The following is a 17,257-nucleotide window of genomic DNA, read 5'->3' on the forward strand; positions in this document are numbered from 1 at the left end:
GATACGACGATACTCTTCTTCTGTCTAGGATGGGATTTCGCTTGGAGGAATCGATCGGCAGGACCGTACCTTTCAACTTTCCTCGAGAATGTATAAAAGAAAAGGAAGACAGATAGACAGACAGACAGAAAGAAAGAGAGAAAGAAAGAAAGAAAGAAAAGAAAGCGCGATCCAGAATGATCGAGGAACTCGAGAAGAAAGCGACGATTCCAGGGACGGTGGATATCCGTCAAAGCGTCGACGCGTTTGCGTAGAGGTAACTAACGATGGGCACGAAAAATGATCAGTCGATATTATGCTTGAAACACTGTAGACAAAACTAATCGGGCTGGTACGATCGCTTGATCGTATCAAGCAACAAGCGAATCTAGTGCCCATCATTATGCACGCATAAGTTAATCGTCTTAATATTTCCATGCTCCCATCGAGATTGACTTACTGTTTTACTGTGATCTCTGTCCTACTGGACGATAACGTTCGTGAGTATTATAGCGCAGCCGAAGTACGGCCCTATTATAATCGCGGTGGGATCCGCGACAGATTCCGCGTCGATCGTTCAAGAGCGACGATTACGAAGATATGCCGATAGTTTTGCATGCAAAGGAACAAATTGAGAATCAATACGGTATCGCGAACTCCTCGCGACTCGTTCTCGTGCAACGTTTCCCTGGTTGTCAGCCGAATCGCTATCCTTACGTGCAGACGCTTGAGGAATGCGAAGGGAATGTTGCCGGTCGCTCGAGTATCGTTTCGCCGACAAACGCGGTGTTGCGTTCGAAAAGATTTGCTATCGCGAATCGTATATTATGTATAGCTTCGAGGAATCGCAAGCGAAAACGTAGATTCTCGACGAAAGGACGTACGCGGGCGAACATCGTTCAAAAATGCGTTTCCAGTTCGCCATCGATCTATCACGATTGAACGATTCTCGTTGACTCGTCATCGCGTTCGTAGAAAGCAACTTAAGCCTCGACATCGTGATCAGCACTCGGCATTCACTTTCTAATCTCGTATCTTTTATTATATCTTTTGATACGTAGTTACGTACTTAGTTTCTTTGTATATTTCTTCACTGCGTTCTACGATGTAGTAACTAGTAACCTTTTAATCAATTAAGTGTAGCGATAATACCGTAACAATGACTAATGGAGTGGCGATTAATGGTCACGGTGGTGATTAACGATTATTCAACGACAACGTGATTATCAACGATCGTCCATGCTTAAGATAGACTATTTTAGAGATCGCGTTGATTTCCTGTCTCGTGTCAAACGAGCTACCCCTACCCGTCTGGAAGAAACAAGGCGTGAATTGATTTCGAGACGCACCATCGACTATATATACATTCTCCCTTCTTTCGCGTTTTTAATTCGCGACAAATCACAGAACGGTTCAGACCGTTCAAGCCGGTCTGACACAAGGCTATCTAAGCTCAGCTTTTCCGCTCCGACCGCCACGCCCTTTCTCCAATATCTGCAAACTCTGTTAAACGGATGTCTCCTCTTGTCTTGTCGATCATCTATCGTCGATCGGATCAATCGAATCGTTGTGCGCGAAACAGAAAAGATATGAAGTGCTTTTGCTTCGAACATTGCTGTTTCGAAATGAAAAATTAAACGATTCTCGAATATACCTGCGCGATCTATAACTATCTACGATAACGAGAAACAAAAACGTTAAGCGTAGAAAATCGGAGGGACGAATCAGGCTATATGTAAAGATTGGAATGTTACGCGTGGCAGTCAGAGGGTTAACGGAATCGTATCGTTGAAACGACACACGTCTATGTACGTCTATGCACAACAAGGAAGAAAAACTCTCCGATCCGTATTTTCAGTGCAATAAATCCCTATCTAACGTTCGCTTCCTAACGAACAACCTCTTACGAATAGGTTAAATTATTGCTTTTGAACGTCTCTAAACTCCATCAGAAACCAAAATCGCAGCTAAATTCTACCGAAACATCAACATTGAAAGAAAGCAAACGAAACGAAGAAATTCGGTTTGGATGTTGTTTCTCGAGCATAGAACCTTCCGTACGATATTTCCATAACAAACATGGGACGCGACGTGCTAAGATATTTTTACATTGACGCCCTTACGCTCGACGTAAAATTACGCGTTAGTACCGCGTTAACCCGACCTGCAACGGGATAGTTATTTACTCCCGGCTTTTTCTCGTAGTCCATTATATTAATATCGATCGTTTTACAAATTTAGCCTCGACCTAACCAACTATGCGTCCCTTGTATGAACAGTATCGAGCTTCCTAACCGAGTTATCTTATTACCAACAGACTCAAAAACCATTGAGAATATCATGCTGCATTATTTTGCAGATCGTTGTCTTACGAAATTCCATAGAAATTCATATCGATACACTTTTCCGTTACTCTTGATCGTGCAAAAATTAGCGTCTGAATAGAGCATACGATAGAAAGCTTGGTATTAGTCGGAAGAACGTAAATTGAAGCCAATGGAATTTTTTCTTTCAACCAATTCAAATTTCTTTGTCTCTCCGAGTTGAATAGTTCGGTTTGATCCTTCACGTACGACATGTTCCAAGCAATTCGACGTGACGCGACGCGGTCGATCGTTCTCCCTTTAAGGATGCAGAAAAAACATCTTCCATAAAACCCCACGACGGTAAACAACGCCGAGGCCACGCGATTCTTCGGATATCAAGGTCATCCATATTTTTAAATCCAACGTCATACTTTCATCGGCGCAGCTTTATAATTGACATCAAGGGAAATTCAACGACCTAACATGCCGTAACCATCGGATGACCTTGGCCGTTACCATTACCATTTACCATTATCGATACCTTGAAAAATCACGTGCTGAACCGTGATCGTCGTTATCGAGAAAATTAAACGGAAGACGCGTCCCGCATCTGCTCGAGTCGCGTAAATTTATTCACGATCCCGGAGTCTAGCAATATAACTGGTAGATCGGTCGTCGATCATACTCCAAGCCGTAGAGAGTTGTAACACCGTGAGACAAAACTGAGGGAAGAAAGATTGCAGATCATTCGATCTTTCGACGACAAACGTTTCGACGATTCGTTAAACCTATCGCGATATTTCACGCGTTCCGATTTAGCCACTCGCACCGTGAATCGCAATTCCATACAATACACGCACGTACGTGTGTATCAACGAAAGTACGCGATAAACATTTTGTATAAGTACCTATGTTGAGCAACTTGTCTTTCGTCGTTAAACGAGACATAAATTAAACTACGATCAAATAATACGACCGCTTATCGAGGATTCAATTCTCGAACTAAAAGAGACAATTCCTCCGCCTTTCCTTTTCCATTTCACCCTTCCTACCGCTTTCTTAACGATGCTATCTCACCTTCAACAATGATTGTCGTTTTCGTAAATTGGAATAGCATCGTTGTCTATTTTTCCGTTTTTCTATGATTGCGTTTTAACTCTCATTTCTCTCGAGAATCCTTTCTCTGCCGTCGGAGATCCGTCATACCTTCATAGTACATACGTTCGCGGTAACCGCGTAGCAACGACCCTAATTAATCTCGAAACGTATCTCATACGTATCACCTTTGATCGCTACCGTTTCTTATCATATATCGTATTTTCTAGACTAATTATCGTTAGTAGGTGTAGCTTCGTTCCAATCGTATTTTCGCGTCGGCTCGTTCCGTATACGTATAAATATACGATAGAATAAGTTAAGTACGATGGAGTTAAAGGTTTGTTTACGGGTCAAAAAGCTCCCACGCGATAACGACGATATCGTATCAAATTAAATTGAATTTCTAAAACGTGTAACAAACGTACTAATTATCCTTATGCGCGATAGATTAAACTAGATTGTTTTTCACGATATCTTTTGATCTCCACTCTCGTCGATGTCGATTGGATCGACATCGATCTCGTTTACTCCTTGTTGCCTCTTGTCGTGTATTCATCCTGGACAAATTATCCAATTCTCGTTGAAAATGTCAAAAGACGTTGCAACAAAGGAGTTAAAAGATTTGAAGTGCTAGTCGCGTCAACGTTGTTGCCGTCGATTCTCCTGCATCTCCTTGGCCTCCGAGTACTCGTCGTCATCGTCACCATCGTTATCGTCGTCATTGTCGTCGTTATCGTCATCCTCGTCATCGTCAACGTCGGACCTCGAACGTTCGGCCAATAAGGGTGGCGGAATAGTAGCCACGTCGAAGCTTGAGTCAGTACTCGAAATAATCTGACCATCCTTCACCTCGAAATCCACCACAACTCGATGACGCCTCTTTAAGTTTTCCCGTCGTCTTCGACGAACAGCTATCTGACCGTGAACAGGCGTGTGAACGGGACTGTCCATGCTCGAAGACGTATCACCCTCGCTCTGGGGACTTTTGCTGGACGAGTAAGGCATCGTTTTCGTCCGAATCTGCGTCCTGATCTGCATCGGAGGACTAGAGGTGGTCGACTCGCCGCTCAGACTCGTTGTCGAATAATACGGAGTCGACTTCGCTCTGATGGGAACGAGTACGGGTCGCTCGGTCGATCTAGTTTCATGATACCTGCCAGTTTCCATGGGTTCGGAGAAACCTCGTTCGAATTTGGGAGTTGACCTGCTGCGGACCTTTTCCTTCTGGATGACGGTCTCCTCTCTTTCCTCTTCGAACGACCAATCGTCGTCCGCCGGTCTAGAACCGAGCGCCAAATCTGCGTATTTTTCGTGCATATCCTCGGCGTTGTCCCCTCGACCAACTTCCATTCGGATTTGATCGCCGCCCGAATATTTCATAGCGGGAACGTTGTCATACAAACGATCGTCTCCCATCTGTTGCCTCCCTGACGCAACCTCCTGGTCGTCGAGCTCTTCCTCCTCTTCGAGGATCGGAAGCGGCGCATCACCATCGTCCGACATTAGTCGAAACTCGTCGTCGATAGTCTCGTCGAACTCGTTCTGAAGAGTTATTCGAGGTGGCGAGATATACGTCGATCGTACGGAACCTTGCCGTTCGTCGTCGCCGTGACGCGACACCAGTCGATGGTCATCGAATTGATTATCGATGAATCTTTTCGCTTCGTTCGACTGCTCGTTCCTGATCGTTCGACCGATCGATGATGATCGTTCGCCGTCCAACGGAAGGCCCATCGCCAGATGCTCGTCGAACGGCGAACGTCGATCCATGTTCCCAGATACGGAAACGGAAACGGATACGGATACAGAATGAGACGGTGTTAGTGGAGGCGTAGTCGGCGGTGGCGGCAACGGTGGCGAGGATGGACCAATAAGCGGAGGACCATCGGCCGTTCTGCACTTGGAATTCGGCCTCATGCTAGTCACGCTTTTATCGGATGTAGTTGTGTCGCTTTGACTTTTCTCGACCGGCGTCAATGAGGAGTAGTGCTGCTGAGGAATGACGGTCGTGCTACCCGACCAGTCCGAGATCGAGGCTCCGAGTTCCGCCAGAGAGTTGTCGTCGGATTTGGTACCAGAATATTGGCAAAATTGGCGCACGGTGTTATTCGAACTCGACCACTCCGACGTCGACAATCCCATCGAGGTGTCTTCGCTGTGCGAAGAACCCGTCACGTGAGAGTTCGACTTTGGTTTAACGGCTATCTTTACAGTACCGTCAACGGTGGTTGCAGAGGTCGAGCTGTGACCGTCCTCGAAAAACGTGGAATGCAAATCGTCGTGCAGTGTTCGATTCTCATCGCTAGAATCGCTGTCGTGTTCCACTTGACCCGGTGTTTCGGTGCTGTCGGTTACCGTTACCTTGACCGCCTCCTCAGGCTTGATCTCCATATAAAAGGTTTCGACGTGGCTGACTACAGGAGGATCGAACACAGGCGAACTAGGCGGAGATGGCCAATCCTCCGAGCTTTGTTCCTGCAGCTTCGGCTTCCCACCCGATTTCGGCGATTTCGCCTCCTCCTCTTGCTCGCTTACCACGTCTATAGGAATATCAGGCAATTCGGACGATGTGCGCCGATCATCGGAAATCGAGGGAAGAGGCGTACCGGATGGCGGATCAGAAGACAGAGAAAGTTGATGGTCGCTCGATATCAGTGACTCGTCGTCCAAACTGGGTGACCTTGAACTAGGCTTGAACGAGTCCTCCAAATCGCTTTTATCCTGTTCCGATGTAGTGGATCTCTCGGAAATCCTAGATAACGTACGTGTGAGCGCAAACGTGCCACAACTGGTTAAAATATCCGGACCTATCGGATAAATCAAACTGCCAGGAAAATCGGCAAGATCCTCTTGAAAACTGTCCTCATTCTGTCCGTTGCTATCCTCGGACTGAGACTGAACGGCATTGTTCTCGTCTTGACCTGTCCAACCCTCGTCGTTGCTCGAACTTCCAGAGCTTTCCAGGGGAAAGGACTTCCAAGTCGAATTCAAATCGTGTCTAAGTCCCGATTGGGAGCCGCTGCTGTTCTCCTCCTCCAAGGAACCAGGCCCACGCGTGTCTTTCATCATTGCGACGATTTCCCGGCGATCCACTATCGGCTGGATCTGGCCAATACCCAGCGGTCGAGCTATAGAGCAGGAGCTGGATTCCGGGTCTTCGCGGTCCGGCGTCCACGTACTGGTTTCCTCGCTTCTCGAACGTTCGCTACTCAACCTAAGCTTCTTGTCGATCGTCAAACGATTCGCGCTCAGAACATCCTCGGGTAACTCTTTCATCATTTCTTCGACGGTCTCCTCGTCTTTTGGCAGTTCCTCGGCTAGTTCACCGTCCTCGTCCTCTCTTCTCATTTCTAAATACTCAGGCGTCAACTCTACTTCCACTAGGGTCTTCTCGTCCATTTTGTCGACTCCATAATCCGGTGAGCTCAATTCGCTGTCGATACCTCTCATGTGAACCTGGGTATCTAAAGCGTCGAGCGTATCTTCGCTCGTATCCGCGGAATCCAACGGCCGATTCTCATCGCCTTCCTGCTCTTGCGCTTCCCGCTCGTCTTCGCTATGGGCTATCTCCTCCTCGTCCTCCTCTGCATCATCTTCCTCGGCATCACCACCGGTGTCATCGTCGGAACACTCCTCGATAGAGATCTGAATCGGCGACTTTACCATGTCTTGCCCGTCGTCGAAGTCGATCGTTGTCGTCGATCTGAGAAAGGCGGTCGGTCCAGCGTCTTCTCGCGTAACGGTTACGGTAGTCACCGTTACGTCGGGAAGATCGTCCCTCTCCGTCGCTTTCTTCGAATCCTTGGCGAGCTTGATTGCCTGCCGCTTTTCTTCGTCCTCGATTTCGATTGACACTGTCGTGGAAATCTCGACCTCGGCAATTTTTCCAGTAGATTCGTCGACGATCATCGAACGTTCGTACAGTTTCTCCTTCGTCAGCGATACAGCTTCGGTCGCTGTTTGGTCGCATGGTCGCGGAACAGAACCCTCGATGGTTTTTGAGACGCTGAGTAGATCGATTTTTTCCGCTCTAACAGCTTTATCGAACGCGACCACTTCCTGTTCGGTGCCAGACTCCACGGAACTCTGATCGATAAATTTCGTTTTCTCGTCCACCTTAACCGATTCCAACATCGTCTTTTGATCTTTACCGTTCGCGTCTAATCGCAGCACGTCTCTCTCGTATGGAATTAAATCCGCGCTTGGTATGATCTCGTTGCTTTCTGTCAACGGCGATTCGAGATATTGCGCAGAAGTTTCAGTAACAGACAGGGAATCGGTAAAGATCTCTGGTATGGTGGTGTGATCGGTACTGTCGGACCTGTGGTTGGGCGATGCCTCGATCTGAATGGATTGCGGTTTCATTGGCGGGCCAGTGGTGGAGACGGCACCGCTGCCATATGGAACAACCGCCTCTGTCGGCACGTCCTCGTCAGCCTTTTCCTCGTCAGGATTCTCCGACACGTCGACGGTGTCGTCCTTGCTGGAAAACGCGGTCGCCGGTGGAAGTTTGTGCACCGCTATCACCGGAGCGTCCAACGACTTGGCTCGCCTTTGAGAGGTCGGAGACTGCGTTGCGCCCTGCCTTTGCAATGCACCGATTCCGCTTCCCTCCGATAGACCGAGACGCGCACGGGCAAATAGAACGGGCGTTTGTCCCAGCTTTCGCAATATTACCGGCGATTGCGTCAAATCCTGTGGATACGAGCTCTTTTTCTCCGTGGCGCGATCTTCTACAGGTCTGGACGCGTCCATAGTCTCGCGCTCTCGTGCGTCGAAATCGGTATCGGCCCTCGGCTCCTCGATATCGGTTTCCGCTTTCAAATCGATTTTCGCACGCAACGCTCTAGATTCCTGCTGTAACTTCGACACCACTATTTCTTTCATCGATGTAGGCGATTTCAATTCCGTCGATTTAGTCTCGGACTTGGTGCCACTTTTCGACCGTTCAACGATCGTTCTCTTTGGCGATATCTTCTCCGCGGAATCCTTTCTTTCGGCGCTGCTACTCAGACTCTTTGAAATACCTAACGACTTTGGTCTCGTTTTTTCGGATTTCACGCCGGATGCCGCGGTAACTTTGATCAAATCGTCGTCGACCGAGGCGGATTTCGCTCGAGTACCACCTTTGCTCTCCTCCTTCTCCTCCTTTGACGCGGAATGTGCCTTCTCGGGCAACCGAGTGATAGACTTGGATCTACCTTTCTGAACGATGCTCACCTCTGGTGCCACGTCGGTCGAGTCGATTATGATGATTTCCTGAGGCATCTCTCCCAACTTCAATTTGGACTTGTCGATCTTCGAGCTGGGCGTGGTTACGCGGGACTCCTTCGAGGTCGCTTTCTTCAAAGGAGGCTTGTCTCCCTCGAGCGACTTGGATTGTTTCTTGAAATCCTTCTTTGGCTCTGGTTTCGCTCTCTTCGCCCTTTTCGGCGACACATCCGGAACAAAGTGTTTGTTCTCGACTTCCGGCGAGAGCAAAGTATCGATCGGTGCTTTCTCTTCGGCTAGCGACAACGATTTCGAGCGCAGAGGTTCGCCGTGTGGCCTCGACATGAAAGGAACGAATTCAGGAACTTTAAGGCTGTCCAGTTCTAACGCGGGCTTCACAGGCACTTCGTCCAAAGGCAGATCTGCGACAGGTTCCACGAAATCGTCGAATCCGGTATCGATGATCTTCGGTTTAGCGATTCTAGCTTCGGAAAACTTTGACTCTATCTTCTCCAAGATGCGTTTCGTTTTTTCCGGTATGCTCGGTTTCTCCAATGTCTTTGGTTTTTCCGGAACTTTCGGTTTCTCCGAGATTACATCAACGGTAGTAGCCGAAGGTAAAGATTCCTTCTCTTCCCTCTTCACCTTCTCCTTGTCTTTTTGTTCTAATTGCACATCCATTACTTGCTCCAACTTCTTTTCCTGCGACTGCGGTTCCAACTGTTCAGTTTGTTTCTCATCTTTAATTTGCTTGCCATCTACGTCAATGATTTCGCCTTCGAACGTTTTTTGGGAGGAGTCGTCTATGGGCGAAACTTTTTCTACCTTATCGGAGCCGAATCTTTCGTCTTCTATCCCGGTCGCAACCGGTTTAGGAATTTCCGGCAATGGTATTTTTTCTATACTGTCTTGCTTCTCCAAGCTATCATCCGGCGTTTTCAGACTGTCCTTTTCCATTTCGGACTTGGCCTTACGCTCGAGTTTCATCTTCATTTCCATTCCAACCACGTCGGCAAAATTCAAAGGCTTCACCTTCGAATCGAGCGACCGTTGCGCGCTTGCGAAGCTCTTGGATGACTCCGAGGGTGATGTCCTCCTTTTTTGTATCACAGAAACTATTGTTACATTAGGATCTGTGGGAGACATCTTGGGCGAGCGTTTCTCGATCGACGATAATATGGTGACATTCGGTTCGATCGGTGATAATTTCGATGTTTTCTTGTCGAGACTGGACGATTTAATACCCGTTCGATCCTCGATCACGATTTCCGTTCGGTTTTTATCGAACGACGCGGATCTGAACGGCTGTTTATCGGGTGACGGAGCCTTCGAACCTGCCTTGGATGGACTTCTATTCGTTGGAGAGAAACTGCAAACTACGTTTTTCGCGTCGGTAGGTGATAACTTCGACGTAGGACTCAAGATACTTTTCGGTTTATCGGACGGGCTTGAGAGTATCGATTTAGGTCGCATGGGCGTGATCGAAACGCTCTTTGGCTTGTCAGGCGAGAGCTTACTACTAGGCTTGTCTATCGAGGACAGCTTAGACAGATCGAAACAAGAAATGTCCGTGATCATTTTCAAAGGCAACTTGGGAAGATCTCGAACGGCACCGGCTTTTTTCGAAATGGTTTTGCCGCTATCCGACTCGGACTTCTCGTCAGATGCGGTACCATTCATGACGTGTCGTTTGTGCAACATGTAAGGTATTTCGATGTTCGCCTTTTGCATAGCCGCACTGTCCGAGAACGGATCTTCATCTCCCGAATCAGCTGGCGTTAAGTCGATGGATTTCTGATGCGTCAGTACGTGCCGTTTACTGTTCGAGCCTAACCTCTGCCGTGCCGGATTCGGATCGCTCTTGGTACGTTCGACCGGTGTATGACCCGGTATCGTGTCGTCGAAACCCAGCACCACACCTCCCACGATCTTCGGTTCGTACTCCGTAAACATGGTCTTTGATTTAAAATTTTCCATTTCCATCGGCACACCGATTACCGTGTCCGTCCTCGACTCTATCGAGAGCCTCGCTTGTCGTTCTCGCTCGCGCTTCTCCTCGTCCTTTCGCGCTTTCTCCAAGCTTCTCCAGTCGTCCCTTTCACGCGGTTTCTCCTCGGACTTTCCCCTTTCTGTTCGTCCCTTATTTTTCCTCGATTCCTTGTACTCGATCCTCTCTATGCTGTTTCTCCTCCAATCGTAGACCTGTTCGATGCACTCGAAACTTCTTCCTCCTCCTCCCCCTCCCCCTCCTCCTGCTCTCGAGTCAAACCTATCCAATTGCTTTCGCTCGCGCGAATCTAGTCGATCTGGGTGCCTTCGTTCGCGTGAATCCAACTTTTCGAAGCTCTTTCGCTCCGCTTTTCTATCGTATCCTTTGTCTTTCGAAACGTTGTTGCACCTCTCCAAAGACTTCAATCTTTCGATCGTAACGGGATCGAAATCAAATGTCGGCTTCTCCTGCGAGTCCAATCTCTCGACGCTTTTTCCACGATGTTCCCTGCCAGCACTGAGTCGTTCGAGCGGGCTTTTGTTTCCAGAATCAAAACGTTCCAACGTATGCCTCTGGTTGTAATCGACCGTATTACTTCGACTTCCCGGACTTCTCCTTTTCTCCTTTGAATCTAACCGTTCCACGCTTCTCTCTCGACGTTCCCTCGATTCGGAATACCGATGACCCGTCTTTTCTTTCGGACTTCTGTTTAGATACTCCGTGCTACCTCGAAGTTCCTGACAATCTAATCGCTCGACGCTCTTCCCGCGTAACGCGTAAGGATCACCGTGACGGAAGGACTTCTCCTTCGAATCCAGCCGTTCGTAACTTCTCTCTCGAACGTCCAGCCTCTCGATGCTTCTTCGTAATTCTCTTGCGTCTATTCGATCAACGCTACGACGACCGTGCATGTCCGATTTTCGATCTCGCGAATCCAATCGCTCGACCGATCGACGTTCTCTCAACTCGCTTCTTTCTGCCTTCTTACTCGAATACTCCCTGGAATAATCCCTTTCGACACGTTTTCTCTCTTCTCGGTCCACGCTTCTCCTCTCTTTGTCTTGCAACTTTGTCAACGTTTTCTCGAGCTTCGTCTCGCTTTCGCGATTCGATTTTCGATCCCTACCACCACTGTCACCACCACCACCACCGCTACTAACACTACCTGCACCAGCACCTTTGTAACCCCGACCTAAACTACCCGTTTCTACGTATGCGCGTGATATATGGTCTTCCAAACTGGCAATACTGCGTGCTCTGACTGTCCTAGCTCTTTGATCTATGATCGTTCTATTGGTCGAATCTACTGGACTCAAATCATCATCTATCCGAGATTTTGGACGCATAATACCCTCATCCCGTAAAATCTCCGAATCTACGTGAGTGATCTTATACTTTGGCTTCAAGTTTTTCAACTCGTTCAACACAGACATTTTTTGTTTTTGCACTTGCAACACGACAGGATCTTTTCTCCCAGAGTCCTGATGCGGAAGAGAATGTTTAGATTGTTGTTGTTGCTGTTGTTGCTCTATCGAATTAGCGTGTCGTGTCTCGAATTTTCGTTCGATTTGAGTGCTAGATCGTTGTATTCGAGACTCAACGGTGATATAGTCACTGTCTGGTTTCGCGGTCACGGCTGAGTACCGATCGATAGACTTTGTTCTAGCGTTCTTGAGGTCCGCGAGCACAGATTTGAATTGTTGTCTATCCGTGGATTTGATCGATCGGTGTTTCACGAAGGAATCGGTCTCGGAATCCATTTGGAACATCTCGTGCTCGATTCCTTCGTCGCTCCTATCGGACATTGGCTCGTTCTCGTCGTCGTCGTCCCGCGGACTCGAATACGATTCCGGATATTCAAATTCGTGCTCGCGTTCCAAAAGTTCGTAGGAATCGTGCGAAAGATCGTCGTGAGAGAGATCTCCCGCAGGACCAGATTCCTCGTGGCCAGATTCAGTGGAGAGCGACGAAGTTCCCGGGTAGGAGCTACTATAGACACGCTCGGGTACCGAGTCGTGATCGAGAGAGGGTAACTTCGAGCTAGCCGCGCTGTACGATCGATTACTTTCATCGTACCGCGTCACGGGATTGTCTAGCTCTCCCTGGGAGGGCAAACGGAAAGGTTCCAATATAGGATCATCGGAAGGTTTGTCGTCCTTCGATCGCGCTTTCCCTGAATCCTCGAAGCTAGAAGCGTACAACTCGCGGCAACTGGCCGATCGCTGCCAGGGATGTCTAGGCATAGGTCGCGGTGGGGGAAATTCAGGAGGACTGCTGTTAGAGGGGCTGATACGACCTGCTGATGAAATCCGTTGCTGGCTGGCAGCAAGCATCTGCCGCGGTACTGGGACCTGGCTGGGAGTGGCCGGAGAATGGACGTCGATGGAGGTAAGTGTCCGAAACGACGTAGCTGTGTCTTCGCGACGGTGAATCGTCCCTCCCATCGAGACACTCGTCACAGTCGTCGGAGAATCCAGTGTCATCGAGCCGCATGATAGAGACAGAGCTGGGGTTTCCAGGGCTGAAATTATTCCCTTCTTTAGCTTTTACATTTCCGGTATTGTACACCTACCCCCGCTCGCGAACCCTGTTTCCTTGCGTTCCTTCTCCCTCCATAATTCCCACTATTTTCCCTCTGCCCACCCTTCTGTTATCTCATTTTTTCTTGTTTTCCCGTTCGATTTGCCTTTTGCGATTCCGAAGGATCTTTGAACTCATCGGCTTTCGCTCGATTGCTCCAAGACCTTCTTCCCGGCGAATCGATACATTCGATATTCTTACGAGTATACCTTCCCTTATAGCCTTTTTCCGCGTTTGCATTCTCTTGACGGAACAACGTAAACAAGCCTCAGATAATAAACTCCAGATAATCATTTTTAAAAGCGTTCTATTTACAATACGCTAACTCTACTACTCTCTACTTTTACGATACTTTATGTACGATACTTCAACAGAACTTATGTCAAAAATAAAATAATGCTAGGGGACGAACGAAGAATAAACGGTAACACAGTAAATGAAAACGAAAGGAAAAACGAGAAGACGATCGAGAGAAACTGATCTTTTAAAAAGAAAAGAAAAAACAAAAGAAACGAAACAGAGGCAAAGAGCGGGGGTATGAAAAAGAAAGCGTTTCTCGTGGAGGTTGGTGTCGGTCATGGTACATACCAGGATCGCCGAGGGGCAGGAGGGGGTGGGCAGAGATGCTGGAGCTGCCCATAAGGGAGCTGCTTGGAGTGGCCCCACGATAGCCTCCCCCCTCCAAGCCCTGCAATGCCCTACCACCGCTAGTCTGCCGGAACGAATTGGACCTGCGAGCAAGAGAGAGTCAAGTTCAGCATCAGACTTAGGCTACCAAATGCCAAGCCTGTCCAGAACTAACTAATATTTTTCGCATTTTTTTTTCCACCTTCCTATCATCTCTTGTAAAATAGTAGCTTTCTCGTTACGCTTACTCGGTTAACCATTATCGTTTCAAGGGTCTCCTTTCCTTCTTAAATCTCTTTGTCTCTCTCTCTCATAAACGTTCCTTTAATACATATGTATTTGTATCGAAGAAAAAGTTGCGTGTCACTCGCGTTCGCGATGCTTGCTATCCTTATATCGCAACCAATATCACGATCGCGGTAAAACAACAATATTCAAATAATCAAGTATGCCCTCAAAACGATAAAATAGTACATTAAGTTAAACAGAAAATATACGAGTCAAATAATGGTAATAATAGCAATGTTAACAAGCAATCGTATGAAAACTATTCTTTATACACAAGATACCATATCATCGTTAAAAATCCCCTCCATTATCACCTAAACATTTACTCTCATTGCATTTAATAATTTTCCTACATCCTGTGCTTACAGTTTTACATTCAAAATTCAATGATTTTGTAAACTAGTTATATTTTTGCACGCAAACTATTGTTAATGCTACGCGTAAAGGATCTGCGCACGAGTACTCGTTATCTTCGCATGCTCAATTATCGCACACACGGAGATATTCGATAAAAATGTGCACACAAACGGCGATGAATCTATCGGTGAAACACGATGCTTTTCGCTCTAATAGCGCATTATTTAGTAATGTTATCTGACTGTACATCGATATTGCGTGATAAAAAATTATGTATACCTGTTAACTGTATATACAAGGATGAAATTATTATAAAGGAAGTACGTAATCTCTATGCTCTATTGTAGAGTAGGCTACTACGATGGAGAAATATCTGATTGGTAAAGATTCGATCGGGACAGTGAAGTATGGTAACTTTGCAGTGTGTATCATTAGGTGTTACAACGACGAGAATTAGTGACCACACTATCAAAAATAGGGTACATTGATCATTCGGGTTATCGTGCCTGATGGTGAGCCTGACTCCCCGCCACCCCTGTCCGAACAGGCAACACTGACACACGAGAGTACAAAACGAATAGAGTAAACACTTCGTTCTACTTAAAATTGGAACAACGATAGACATGATAAATACCAATTAATGTCCCGGCAAAAGCAAGACCGTGCCACCTCCCGTCTTACCCACGCAAGATTAGTGCGCTCGTTAATTAAAATATATCTCAATGGTATAAAACCAGCATTAAAAGGGGGCAGTACATAACGATACGCATGCACTAGCTACACATTACTAGTGTATCCAAGAATTGATTCAATCATAGAACGACATTTCGCGGTGCTAATCCAACTTACCTTTGAAACGTTTGCCTCTTCACGTAATTGTCCCGAACAAATTCCACGATTTGCTTCTGAGTTTTCCCGCTGTACCTAATAACGCAATATCAAGAAATTTCATTAAATCGGCTTACATACCTTATACGTTTTATACGCATAACATAATATGGAATGTTTTTAGCACAAACGCGCATACCTAAATGACGAGCCACGACTGAGAACTCGTGTTTTTTGTCGTACTACTCGTTTGACCACCGAACAACGGAAAAATCCATGATTCTCTACGCATTTTTTCCAAAAATTTTTACATTCGTTGCGTCCTTCGAAAAAGAATTCCACAGTATCTTTGTAATAACCCTACAAACGTTGCGCGAAATAGTTAATTTACAAACCCAGTTCTTCAAGGATTCGTTTCGACATTATTTGAACGGAACATAATACACTTACGTAACCCTCTGGATGAAGTTTAATTAAAAATCGTTTCCTTTTAAAGCTGATTTTCCTGATTTTAGCCCAACTGAATGTATTTATTTTGGTGAAATTTTGAAAGACTACTATCCCCATATGTGCCACAGCCAGATTCAACGGTACACCCTCATGATCCTTCGATAACAAATGAAATGCAACAACGATTATATACTCAAGCATAGCATAAGTCATATCTTGCAATACTTACTTTAGCTGGATGCATTTTCATCCCATACAATTCACAGCGACGCGCTGTTTCCAGCAGATTGAGATCTGCTTCTGCCGGTGATTGGCCTCTGTTTACAAAACGTAACATTTTCAGGACATTGAAACTTTATACATATTTGAACAAAGTTAATTATCTTACGCGTGTTTTTTATGATTTTCCATAATGCGACGCTCTAGTTCTTGATCTTGATGAGGCACAAATTTATAAGTTGACAAATACGTATGATCTGGATAATCCTCTATCACATAATCTCCACACTCGGCTAAAATAATTAATCATTTGTCGTAAAACTATTCTACTTTTTAATTCGTTTTCATTTATATAATTTTAAAATGAATTATTATTACCCTGCACAATATAACTCGCCATCAAAGCTGCCGTATTATCATTGCATTGTAATAGACCTTGGGCTAAATCCCGTTTAATTTGAAGACAAAATAGATATCTTGTAAACTCTTCTTCTAATTGTGCTGGATCAGGTGTATAAAATTTAACACAAAATCTTAATATGGGATCTATTAGTGATAGTCCAACTTGTCTACAAACCGGCTTCTCTAAATCTAACCAATACTGCAAATAAATACTGTTGGTAAATATCAAAATTGTATATACAAATTATTCAACAACACATATTTATTAGCTTCTTACTTTCGTTCCATTAGGTTCCTGGTACTCCAAACCAAAATAATCAGCTTCCAAAAGATGTAGCTGTTTGCAAACTTGATCAAATAACACTCTGCCTAAAGCTTTTGCCTAAAATTTAAATAAACTTAAAATAGTACAAGCCTAATTACTTTGATCGTAAAAAATTTCCAATGTCAGATATTTCAAAATAAAGTTATCACACTTTAAATTACCCTCTAAGACAACTGAAAATATGCTTTAGATGCACCATATATATTTTATGAATAATCAATACATCAATACATTTACTCCATGCAATATAGTATCACCAATTATCTGCTCCAATTATTCATTTAGAAGTATTACATGCGTAGATAGCATAACATAAATGATTTTTTGTTATCAAATAAATACAATGACAAACAATAATTTATAAAAATATTTAAAAATAGAAAACATTGTTATAGTTCTATAAATAAAAAATACATCAAACTAAAAAAGAACTTCTTTCTATTCTTAGACATTATGGCATATATCTCATACAGTGATTTTATATTAAATTAGTTTAGTAATTACATTAAAATACTGATTAGTTGAACATGTGACTAAAGATATATAATTGACTTACTTCTCATTATAAAATCGATCTAATACAATTTTTAATATTTA

The 17,257-nt window shown here is 45.4% G+C and overlaps 2 protein-coding genes across 16 annotated transcripts in view; both read right to left on the reverse strand.

Moving 5' to 3' along the window:
• LOC117237359 (FERM, ARHGEF and pleckstrin domain-containing protein 1) overlaps positions 1 to 17,257 on the reverse strand; it is a 28,458-nt gene that overhangs the window by 9,674 nt on the left and 1,527 nt on the right. For 7 of the 15 annotated variants that reach the window (XM_033501227.1, XM_033501229.1, XM_033501228.1 and 4 more), the window contains exons 3-11: positions 16,613 to 16,717; positions 16,312 to 16,534; positions 16,103 to 16,226; positions 15,944 to 16,031; positions 15,715 to 15,870; positions 15,464 to 15,624; positions 15,286 to 15,360; positions 13,753 to 13,895; positions 12,881 to 13,105 (exon numbers count right to left, since the gene is read on the reverse strand). In XM_033501227.1, the coding sequence (XP_033357118.1) occupies positions 12,881 to 13,105; positions 13,753 to 13,895; positions 15,286 to 15,360; positions 15,464 to 15,624; positions 15,715 to 15,870; positions 15,944 to 16,031; positions 16,103 to 16,226; positions 16,312 to 16,534; positions 16,613 to 16,717 (1,300 nt within the window). Of the gene's footprint in view, positions 1 to 12,880; positions 13,106 to 13,752; positions 13,896 to 15,281; positions 15,361 to 15,463; positions 15,625 to 15,714; positions 15,871 to 15,943; positions 16,032 to 16,102; positions 16,227 to 16,311; positions 16,535 to 16,612; positions 16,718 to 17,257 lie in introns of those variants that run through there. The other 8 variants (XM_033501241.1, XM_033501235.1, XM_033501233.1 and 5 more) reach the window with 2 other exon arrangements.
• Positions 1,021 to 12,874, reverse strand: LOC117237355. The gene has a single exon (XM_033501210.1). It carries the CDS (start codon positions 12,825 to 12,827, stop codon positions 4,023 to 4,025), a length of 8,805 nt encoding a protein of 2,934 aa, XP_033357101.1. The 5' UTR covers positions 12,828 to 12,874; the 3' UTR covers positions 1,021 to 4,022.

This window comes from Bombus vosnesenskii, unplaced genomic scaffold (assembly GCF_011952255.1).
Source record: "Bombus vosnesenskii isolate JDL3184/JDL3185 unplaced genomic scaffold, Bvos_JDL3184-5_v1.1 scf7180000013370, whole genome shotgun sequence".
NCBI lineage: Eukaryota > Metazoa > Arthropoda > Insecta > Hymenoptera > Apidae > Bombus > Bombus vosnesenskii.